Genomic DNA, 11,457 nt, shown 5'->3' on the forward strand with positions numbered 1-11,457 from the left:
TGCCTTCAGGTGTTCCCCGAAATCAAAAGGTTCCAATACAACCGACATTTTAAAAGATTTCTTCAGAACCAAAATACTAAAGGATTAAAACAGAAACTTATACCGACGATACTTACACATATTATGTGTATGAATATGTTTAATTTAACATCCCGGTTAGTTAACTAGCTTAACTGACAGTGACATTTCGGCTACTGTGAACGTAGCAATGTCTCTCCACACTTGCTGTGGAATAAATCTGAGTATTTGTTTCATAATTCACTTACATTTATAGTAAATTACACAAAGGATTAATTATTAATATATACATCTAGTACCTGGCAATAAATGATCAACGGTAAATAAGATACCTATTCCTCTCGAAACTTTGTATCAGTTTGATACTAAAGGCCATATTTAGCCACAGCCTATTTAGTTTAATATTTTTCAGTACTACAGTAGTGACGTTGGAAGTTTTCTTTGCAAGGACTAATACTAGTCCCAGCCTATGTCAAACTTCAGTGGAGATATTCATTGAACAATGTTCTAAACTCAGGACTAGGCCTACTACTGGTCTGGTGAATTGACTGTGTTTAATTGGTAAAGGCCAGGCCAAAGTGGCTCACAGAATAATATTTATCTATCTTCTAGGATCAAAACTTACATTAACTCTTGTAAGGTCAACAAAAAAACAACAAATGTATAATGCATATTAATAAATATTCTTTATTTAGTAAATTTTGCACATTGCGCTCTTAACATGACACCCAAATCCTTATTACAAATGGATGTTTATTCTCTGTAAAATCTTTATATTTAGAATTTCTGTACACATTTAATGGTACAACCTTTACCAATACACTGAAGTGTCACCAAAGATTAACAAAATAGAAAAAAAAAAGGAAACATAAAATAAGACTCCTAAAATTTAACCCTAATGTCACAGTTTGCAAAGCTCGATTACTGATTCCACTGTGCTCTTACCCAATGACCCTACAGAAGACTAACAACAAATAGCTAGGCTTGGTCAAAGAGAACAATTACAAGTGAGAAAGTGGCCAAGAAATGAGATGGAAAAGTGTGTTGGTGTACAAGTGCAAAAGAGAGACAGATGACCAACAGAAAGTAACAATCACGTTTACTTTAAAGAAGAAGTGACTGAACAATACACCAAATGTACTTCAGAATGATCTTTTCTGAAGGTGTTGCAGTAGTGGTCACGAGTGTTTTTCCCAAGGGAAGATGTTATTAATGCAGTTAGTTGACACTGGTGGTGGCAAACCACTTTCCACAGACTGGCTTACTCCGCTCAGTGGCACGGCAGTAGTTGGTGAATTTCTCTTTCAGGAGCTGTCGGTACTGGTGGCGGTTGTTGTAGAAGGACTGGTTTCTTTCTAAAAATGCCTGGATTTCATCCTCTGTCAGACAGTTCTCTTCATCTGAAGTCACTTCTGAATCATCCTGTATTAAGAACACAACCGGAGCGCAGGTTACAGTGTGGTTCAATATAAAGAAAACACAAGCTCTTTATTTTGTTTCAAAGCAGAAACTACAGACCTTTCATACAGCAAACTTTTTTACTTACATGTGCAGGGCCCTGCCACTGTGCATAATGGCTCACTAGCATGGCTTACTGGCAAAGCTAAAAAGCTATCATTAATGTTATATCTGTGCTCGTCTACTATAACAAGTCCAAATTGTCTCCCTTGAGCAAGGTCTATTTTTTGAGTATTTTAAACTACATTTGTCACTTACCAGAAGTTCCACGAGACTTATGTTTGCCTCTGGAGGGCTTGCATGAAGGCGTAGGTTCTTTTGATGTGCTGCCCATGGTAACCGTAGTGCAATGCTGGCAAATGTATCACCACATAAGGAGGAAAAGATTTCTTTGGTTCGGCAAGTGTGCGATAATGGTTGACTGTGGCCTGTTGTGTTCCCATCTGACGTACAACCTTCACCTTTTTGCCCCTGTGGAAATGTGCATACTTTAGTTGATACACAGCGTTAAATATTCTGCAAACAGCACATGAATTCTGCAGGTTGTCCTCTCACCTGATTGTTGCATAAACCCTTGCCCTTCCTTTTCTTCTTTTTACTCTTGCATTGAGTGTTTTCCTCAGAGTGTGGCCAGCAGTCCACACAACTGTCTATTCCATCCTCCTCCTTGTCTTCAGCACAGTGATGGGCATTTGAGTCCTCTCCTGCAGATGGTGAACAAAAACACACTGAGAAAAGAAAAAAAAAAAAGACTCGAGGCACTATACTGTACATTTAAAAGACCCTGAAATGGTTCCTGTTTTAAGTCCTCAGCATCTTGGAGCTGCTCAGACCAGACCTGCTTCGTCATGGTTGCATATTCCCTCGGAGCAGGCAATGTCAGAACCTTCTCTCGATCCTGTCTCACTGCCCTCGATACTTGAGGAGTAGCCGCAGTCACTACCATTGCTGTGGGGGGACAAATCTGGAGAAACAGGTGGAAAAATGAATTTTTAGAAGCTCATTATCTCATTAACAGTCTTAACAATAGTCTTGTCTTGTTAATGCAGTAACCTCCAGAGATACACGTTCATGGCCTGTGGGGCTGTCGATTTTAATTCAAAATTCCTTACTTCCAAACTTACATTTTTTCCCCACGTTTCAATGAAACTGTAATGACCTGTTCAAATTCGAAATATACAGTCTATAAGCATTTGAAGTCGTTTGCCTTGTGGTCCAGCAGCGGACGCTTTTAAAATTTACTATCAGCTTGACCTATTGCATGCCCTATTGACCTACCAGTAAACTAAGCTAATGAATGAAATGGAGGACACTAGTGAGCAAAGCTGTGCTGATCCGATAATCACCGACACCAGAGCATCTGAGAGGCAGTGTGTGCAAGTATTTTGGGTCCTACACCGTATATGGCAAATAAAGATAAGGCTGTTCTGACTTTGTAAAAAGCAGCTGCCTTACAATACAACCACAACAGATCTGAGGACTCTCCTGCTAGCTTGCAACCCAGGTGAGGCACCAGAAACGAGTGGAACAATGTCAACTGTACAACCTTGTCTGACTGCCTACTTTTCGCCACACTCATCCTCAGGCTTCTCACCAGAAGCTCGTAAAAAGGCCATCACCGATGAGATAGTAAGACTTATATGAAGGAAGGATATGCGGCCCATTGGCATTGTTTCAGGAGGTTTTCAGGATAATGACAGAACTGGAGCCACAATACAAAATTCAAAGTTACACCAGAGATACATCATGCATGAGAAAATCTATGGACTATTCTATAATGGGTGTGGGGCTTTACAGTATATGGATTGCATTCAAAAAAATTTTTTGAACTTGACTGTTAAAAAATGGCAGCCCTCGTCTGTGTACATTTTTACCCTGTTTGGTGTTGTCTGGGCAGCTGCAGGAAGTGCTTCCATTGGTGGCGACGCTCTCATCACATCCAGCCTCCTCCTCATCATCATCATGGCTACCACAGCCCTTGCAAGAGCCCTCCACAGACTCAAGAGAACCCTGCAACACACCAAAATGGGCTGGTCTTAAATAAAGGCAAACTGATGTGTAGCTGCAGATGAACACCGACACCTTAAATAATGTGCAACGGGAGCTTCAGTGTTGGTGGAGGATTACCTCATCCACATTCTTCTCCTTGTCCTCTGCCTCCTGTTCAGATATGTCAAAGCCGCACTTGTTTTTGCGTCGATTTTTACGCTTTTGCCTCTTTTTCTCCTGCTTCAGCTCTTTGGCCCTCTCCTCCTCCGACAGTTCCTCAACAAACTGCTCTAGCCGGCTGATGCCCTGCATCTTCTCCACTGCCATCTAGGGGCATGGTAATAGATACATTAGCACTAAGCCATAATGCATTTATCATCTGATAAATGAGTTTGAAAGTTTGAACCATACACACTGGCTTAGAAGTTGTGTACCTCAAAACTTTTGCGCAGTGCATCAATGCCCAAATGGAACAATATCTGCCAGGTCTGCTCCTCTGCTCGTAGTTTCTGCCAGATCCTGTGCAGCCGCTCATAGAGGTGAATGCCCAGACAGGTCAGGACTTCTTCTTGTGCAATGTCAATGGTCTTGGCATGTCTCTCTCTGCGTCTTAAAAGAAAATCATCAACTGAATGTATAAATACATTGAAAGGAACATGGCATGATAGAAAATGACTCGAATGAAACGGACCACATCAATGAAAGGGAGCTCTGTGGTATTCACTGTTTAAACCTGTACTTACTCATAGCCTCCTGCAAACTCAGGCTCTGCTCGGCCAAGCAGGTGAGCGATGAAGTCAGTCTCACAGCACACATGGATGTGGCGTTCGTGGGGGCAACAGCATAGTCCCTCATACAAGGCAGCACAATACCCCTTCTCTTTACTGCAGTCCAACTCCCCCACCAGGATGTTATATGCCCTCAGCACTTTATTCTTACAGTCAGTGCAAAACCTGCAGACAAGAAAGAAATACACAGTTAATCCACTTCTTTTTAAACCTCTAACACGACGTTTAGGAAAAAAGCATTTTGGAAATAAAGGCTATGATAGTCACCAATTACCTGTGTTTACGCAAGTATGTCTCCAGTGTCTCTAAGAGACAAGCGCTGTCAATGAGGACCACCTCATCCCTGCAATCCTGAGACATCAGTTCCCACACGTCCATCCAGCAACCCCTGTAGGAAAATATAAATCTATTATAGCTATGCCATCGCAATGTAGTTATCCGCTCTTGTAACCTGCAATAACTGACACACCTTTTAAGCTAATATGGTGAAATTGTTAGCAACAGTTGCCTATTTACACACCCAGCAGATATAAAGCAGCATTAGCATTCATTAAGAGTTGTGTTTCTGGCAACCTAGCAAATATAAGTAATAAGTATTCACTCTAATCTTGGCCCTGGTGTTGGGCTCCACCAACTCCTGAGGGAAGTATCTGGCTCATTAGCTACTAAATTCTACTAATGTCCACAGTCTGGCTTAAAAGAATGCAACTGTTGCTGTCCCCCAGCATTGCATAAGGATTGCTAACAGAAAGAAGTATCCAAATGTTACAGCAGAAGTGGCAGGATATGGATATGTGGTAATGCTTTGGTTCAAATGACAGTATAATCATCCGTTTTAGATAGAAAAACGTCAATTGGTTTGTTTCCCAAACTTGAATCCACACTAAACCATCATCTACTGAGAGGTCTTGGATTTTTATTGAAACCAACTCAAGATAAGTAACTGAGATCTGTTGTGGGATCTGTTAATAGAGAGCAACAGTAGTACATACAGGTAACTGTGTCTCCTAACTGCAGACCTTTTCTATAGCACTGCCTGGCCAGAGGTATTAAAGTTTGTATATCTTAGATCTACAAAATGTTACATTCACCACATTATATGAGTCTTGGTAAAAACCACAACCACAGTCGAAAGCTGTACACATCAACAAGCTTTAATGACCACACTGAGTCAACTCCCTAGAAAGCCTCAAATACCCAGTGTTGGTTTCTGTCTAATTTTATGTTTGTCAGTCAAAATACTCACAGACTTTCCAAACTGAAGCTTCTGTTTATACATAGTATCAACTATCACAGCGGTACATTTACATGATACACAGCGATGACCGGCCTAAAACAGAAACCTTCTGGAAGCTGGAGAAAGAGCTTAACTCAGTCTTTTCTGGCTTGTGTCTAAAAACTGGCCAAAGGGAAATAAGATGCAACATGTCATCTTCTCAAAACTTACCACTCTCTTTGTGCCCCCTTCACTATAGTTTGATAGACTACAACTGAAACACACTGGTCCTTCCAGCAGGGAAGAGTTACTATTTCACCTCTCAAATGTAGTCTCTTAACACTAACATCCTGAATGTTGTTTAGAGAAAAAAAAACGACCAATACAGCAGTTTGATGAGGAAAACAGATGAAAATAGTCATATTACTCACCCCAAAGGTTTAGGTTTGTGTGTGTCTAAGGAGTGTAACTGGCAGCGTTTGTTCTTTTTACTTTTTGGAATGGCATCAATCATGTCATTCAACTTTGATCTGTAAAAAAAACAAAAAAAAAACCTTTTTATAAAATCCCAGTCAAGTTTTCAACAGTTACTAAAATAAAACAGTACATCCATTTGCTACATCTGACACTAAATAAGAAAAGAAACAATACTGTGTGTCAGTACCTAAGATAACTCAGAGCATGTGCATAGTTTGAAATTAAGCCTACTAAAGAACTACAACTAAATTCAATGAAAAACTTCTCTTCTGGTACATGGTATGATCGATTTGGCGGTGAAAATGAAAGAAAAACATTTCCCTGTATCTTACCCATGGACGTAGAAGAGGGTGTAGAGCTTCTTTACGTCTGCTAAACAGGCCTTGGTGACAGAGAGCATGCCTGTGGGTTTCACTGTGAGGGGCTCCACGGCCGGGTTCCCTGATTCCACTAAATGTGAGAAGAGGCGCTCCACACTTCGTCTGCAGCCCACGCATGGCACCAGCTGAGATAATGCACTGTACACCTCTCTGGATGTCACCATCAGGGCGATATTCAAGTCCTGTTGCTTCAACTTGGAGTGATACTAAAGGCCAAGAATGAGAATACAGTTGTTACTACTTTGTTGGCAAGTCAAGTCGGCTCCTCTTATGTACACAACGGTAGGAAAAGAGCAAAAATGCACATGCTTTCATACATTTTAATAGGGGGCACTGTGTTAAATCACTCACCTCAGAGAATTGTTTCCAATGGGAGATGTTTATTTCGTGGCTGTCAATATCCATGACACTGTCAGAAAACTCCATCACCATCTGACAACAAGAGGTAATAAACCATAGTCAATGTACATTATATAAATTCTCAAAGAAATCACTTCAGCCATGCTGATAATTGTGACCATGTCTCTGAGAATGTCCTGTGTCACTGCTTACATTATCAATGTGTCACTTTTTAGGCAAACAGTATCAAATGCCCTTAATCAAGTCAAGGTCGTCTTCATGGTTGTGTCAGTTTATACCATCGCCACAAAAACATTCTTGATGCTGATTGGCTGGTAGGTGTCCATTTTTTACCTGAAACAAACACTATAGACGGACACCTAACTCAGGTTTTTTATGATACGAAATGAATGCGCCAGTTTGACTGGCTATTGCAACAGTACTAAGGCTTCAGTGCCTGTTTAGCTAAAGAGCTTAAGAACACAGCAGTTAGGTGTAGACAATAACCTTCAAGGTGTACAACTAATATGTCCTGTATTAATAAAAAAAACATGGACTTTACTTTGTCATTATCAATATTGCATCTACAGCACCACAACATGTTAAGTTGGTCAAAATGGTTGAATACTTTGTGGTGACTTTGCATAAAGTGCGTCATCTCTCATCCCTAAATGGCCATATTAATGTAATTATGTGTCTAAACCTTAAGCTTTCTTTATTCAGCTGTCAAATAAATTGTGCAACAAGGTTAGAAAAACTGAAGTTTGTTGCTCTGGTTGGTTCAGGACAAACATTTCCAACATTTTGGTAATGATCAGTTCTTGGTAAGAACTAAGCCTTTGCTTCTGGACATTAAATCAGTCAGAGAACTGATGTGGAGTGCTAACACCAGACCCAAAGAGGCTTATAGTTGAGTTAGCCACTTAACACCCGTGATCTTCATAGACGTTCTCCTTGTGGTCATACATATGGGATAGCTTATTTACCGTGAGAGTATCATCGATATACAGGGGAATCTGTCTGGCGAGAAATGGGTAGTCCTCTTCCCCTTCCCTGCAAACTGCTACCAGACGTGCCATGACTTCTTCCAGTTTGGTTCTGGTGCAGCTTGCCTGCAGGTGACACACAAGAGACCGACTGACCACATTTGACATCGGCACACGCTACACCAAGCTAATGCTAATCTATTGCAGGTCATCGCGGGCTAACTACAACACCAACTTGTCACTACAATAAAAGCTATGTTACAGACTACCAGACACTAAAACATGGTACAAAATGCCAGCCATTTACTGACGTTGAAACGTCTGATTTAACGTTACTAAGACTGTTGCCTTACAAACAGATTCGTCTTGACCCAGATTTAACAAGCTAAGTTAGCAAAACAACATGAGGAATGGGAGTTTGGTGGGAGAAAATGGTACGATGTTTTAGTTTGTAAAATCTGTTTGCAGCTGTTTTGGCTGAAATTATATTATTAAAATTAAAATTATTTTTATATAAGTTATAAGGACGGGTTTAATAACACGAACATCTATCTGCTGGCCAGGATAAAACAGTAACCGGCGGCTAGCCAGTTACCGTTAGCTTGCTAGCTAATTTAATTTGCCAGTACGATTATAGAAATTGAGGAAGTCAGTTCGAGTAGTGTTTGCGCAATGTCTTCAAGCGATTATTATACAATTAAATGTTGAATACCTTAAGAAATAATAAATATGTAGTAGTGGTGATATAGACTGTCTACGCCCTGTCGATGCCAGCAAACTTGGCTAGCTAACTTACTAGTTAGCATCGCTGTCCTACAAAGCTAACGTTAGCAAGCTTGGATACGGCTAATGTAAAGTTAAACTGGGTGACTGGCTACTTAGCGACTGTCACTTTCATCGGCTTCTCTTACTAACATTTGAAACATTGACCATTATCTGTAAGCTTGACACAATTACAGGACATCTGACTAAAACCAATCATTCTTCTTTACTTACCCGCTTCTGTAAGTTCCCCTTAAAAAAAAATAAACAAGTGCGACAGTGAGTGAGGCTGCTACGGTGGCGGAATCTTCATTACTGATTTGACCTTTGCCCTTAGCACGTAATAGTTGACGTTGTAATGCGTGTGGCCTCCAGGGGGCGCTTTATGGGTATATTTTCAGAAGGAAAAAATATTCATTCATACAAGTAAAGCGGTTATAAATCCAGTTTGTTTGAAATGAATAAGTGAGCCTTAAGGATTTCCACTTCTAATTTTTATTTGCTTGTTCCATCAGTTTTATATACATGATTATACATAGAGAATGAATTCGATTTTAACCCTTACATTGTGTTGGGAGTTTGGTGCATGGATTGTAATGATGATGAATAAGACTGTTGCTTTTAAGTGTGACTAATTAAATTACGTATAGATGAGATTTGAGCAGAATGTTATTTGATAAACTAACACCTCCCAAAAAAAAGGTGCTGCACTGACTTATGAAATAAGCAGGCAAATAACAAATAGGAAATAAAAAAAAATAAGAAAAGACAGCAGATGTGTACAACACTTAACACCATGTCTGGTTTCACTGTATATTGTAGTCCAAATCCTCACTTATTCAGAGACACCATTTTATCAAGACATGTATTTATGTATTTGCATAAATAAATATATCAAGTACAATAGTATCTTCGGTATTACAGATCATATATCATATCACACATTAAATCTTCCCAGTGTTTTTATTTGTCCTGAATTTCAATGTCTGTCACTCCAGCCCCACAAAATACACTAAATGAACCTTGTAGTTTTACAAATGTAAATGTTTACCAGAATTTTACTGTAATTCCACAAAGATGTAAAACATATATTACAAAGCAATTGATGAACATGTATGACAGCAAAACACACACAGATATTAAACTGCTACAACGAAGTGTGTCCACTAGGGAGTTGGTCAATCCTGTCATGATATTTGCAAGTAAGAAAAATAACAGCTGATTCCTGCTGACAGCTTGAACAAGGCAGAGTCTTTCAATTTCACCTGCCTTTTTGTCAGACACCGAGTCTGATTGTTTTTTACACAAATTCCATGATGTGGGTACAACGTGACAGCCTGATGTTTTTTTGGAAAACAGTAAAACCATGTCAGCTATACCAAGGCAGGACATAAAAAACAAAGACTGAGCAACACTCCAGAGGCAGAAGGGTAAATTAGCTAGGCAGCGAGACACTGGCTCCACAAGTGTCTGACATGTCCACAAAGCAGTATACAGGACACAACTTCCCAACAAGAGGTTAGAAAGGGCTTTGAGCCACTGTCTAACCTGGGATCTTGGTTGCATCACATAGAGTCCGACCTGAACTCCTGCCATGTAGATGGCAACATAACCCACTACAGAGAATATGCCCTCCTTGTTAGCATGCAGAAAATCTTTTTCTCTGTCATTGTTGTGGATAATGAAAGTCTTCAGCCCTGATGTCTCCAGAGTGAACTGATAAAATCCGCTGATCAGAAAGGCAAGGACCCACGACTTACTGGCTGGTACAACAGCCAAAAGCATAGAAGCCACAACTCTGACGATGGCCAGCGTGAAGAAGAAATTCCAGTGGACACCATATTCTGTCACATGCTCCTGGTAACCGGTCATTTTGACACTCACTAGCCTTACCATACCCAGAACAACTAGGGGCCAGACAGCCAGGAGCTGCTTTGTGATATGATTCATCTTGGATCCTGAGATGTTCTTCCTCCGTGCCTCTGGACAGACAAGGGCATTTGCAAAGACATACGCCCCAACCCCAAAGTCCATAACACCTGTCCCATAGGTTTCTGTTTTAGCATAACGTCTTGGGAAGACACTAAAATCTACAGCAAGAATGCTGATGGCTGTTTTCACATTTACAAACACTCGAAAGACAGTCACAAAGGGAACCTGGTTGACTTGAACGTGACTCTGGAGGAAGGCGCTGATAGTGTTCTGTGGGTGGCGAGCAGGAGGATGACTGTTGATACGGTAGACGTAGCACAACACACAAGCCGAAACAAAGGTTAAGCTCAGGATGACCTGGTGGAGAACGCTGCTCAGAACGGTGCATGACAGGACGAGGGGTAGAATAAGCACAGAGAAGTCTAGAAGCAGGTGAGACATCAGTGGAAGTGGCAGTGTCCCTTTGGCCAGATGGTAGAGGATCAGAACCAGTCCTCTGTTGATGAGGCATAGTGGGGTGAGAAATGAGCCCAGTGCCACCTCCTGCAGACTGGTCCCATTGAGATTACTGACAAACGCTTCCTTCAGTTCCCTCTGAGACATGGCCTGCAAACATTCAAATTCATGTTTTACTACAGGAGATAAACAGCACAGAATTTAGAGACACATATATATGAATGTGCTCAATACACTGGAAAATGAAACAACATTCAGGACACTATGGCAGCACCCACAGCGAATTTACAGGGCTATGGGTACACTCTGATCTAGAGGTATAAAATATCACCTAATTGCATAAATCATTAGACTCTTGATACACTGATTTTCAGCTAAAGCATTCTTCGTTTGTTGGCCTTGACTTAACTGTACAAAAGGACTTTGTAAACTGCTCTTCAGGATGAATTTTCATTTTTGAACTTTCCTACAAAGTATCTCTAACGTTAGCACTCACCACGAATGGAGTCCGGTTCTCTGATCTATACTACGACGTTTGAAAACGTCACCAAGGCAGTTGTTTGTCTAGCTAATAGTACTCACCACGGGGTCTGTTCGGCGTAGGAAATGCAGATTCACAAAAATACCTGTTTTACAACATACCTATTTACAGTTGC

General features: G+C 40.6%; 2 protein-coding genes across 2 annotated transcripts; both read right to left on the reverse strand.

The window, feature by feature from the left end:
• Nucleotides 1-689: 689 nt before the first annotated feature.
• Nucleotides 690-8,719, reverse strand: ggnbp2 (gametogenetin binding protein 2). Its single transcript, XM_070917142.1, has 14 exons — nt 8,648-8,719; nt 7,652-7,777; nt 6,678-6,758; nt 6,279-6,532; nt 5,901-5,999; nt 4,528-4,641; nt 4,209-4,418; nt 3,900-4,074; nt 3,604-3,792; nt 3,351-3,486; nt 2,315-2,440; nt 2,032-2,180; nt 1,735-1,947; nt 690-1,440 (listed from the first exon to the last, which is right to left on the reverse strand). The coding sequence occupies exons 2-14, from the start codon at nt 7,742-7,744 to the stop codon at nt 1,237-1,239; spliced, it is 2,043 nt and encodes a 680-aa protein (XP_070773243.1). The 5' UTR covers nt 7,745-7,777; nt 8,648-8,719; the 3' UTR covers nt 690-1,236.
• A 166-nt stretch (nt 8,720-8,885) lies between these two features.
• On the reverse strand, nt 8,886-10,948 carry pigw (phosphatidylinositol glycan anchor biosynthesis, class W). The gene has a single exon (XM_070917957.1). It carries the CDS (start codon nt 10,946-10,948, stop codon nt 9,461-9,463), a length of 1,488 nt encoding a protein of 495 aa, XP_070774058.1. The 3' UTR covers nt 8,886-9,460.
• Nucleotides 10,949-11,457: the final 509 nt, after the last annotated feature.

The sequence above is a fragment of the Enoplosus armatus genome, chromosome 13 (assembly GCF_043641665.1).
Source record: "Enoplosus armatus isolate fEnoArm2 chromosome 13, fEnoArm2.hap1, whole genome shotgun sequence".
Lineage (NCBI taxonomy): Eukaryota > Metazoa > Chordata > Actinopteri > Centrarchiformes > Enoplosidae > Enoplosus > Enoplosus armatus.

What these genes read in the sequence shown, in the direction of transcription:
- ggnbp2 (XM_070917142.1), bottom strand. Translation starts at nt 7,744, where the DNA reads ATGGCACGTCTGGTAGCAGTTTGCAGGGAAGGGGAAGAGGACTACCCA. An exon ending in CCCAGACAACACCAAACAGG is followed by an intron (nt 2,441 to 3,350) that starts GTAAAAATGTAC and finishes CTGTTTCTCCAG; the next exon opens with ATTTGTCCCCCCACAGCAAT. An exon ending in AGGGTTTATGCAACAATCAG is followed by an intron (nt 1,948 to 2,031) that starts GTGAGAGGACAA and finishes ACATTTCCACAG; the next exon opens with GGGCAAAAAGGTGAAGGTTG.
- pigw (XM_070917957.1), bottom strand. Translation starts at nt 10,948, where the DNA reads ATGTCTCAGAGGGAACTGAAGGAAGCGTTTGTCAGTAATCTCAATGGG.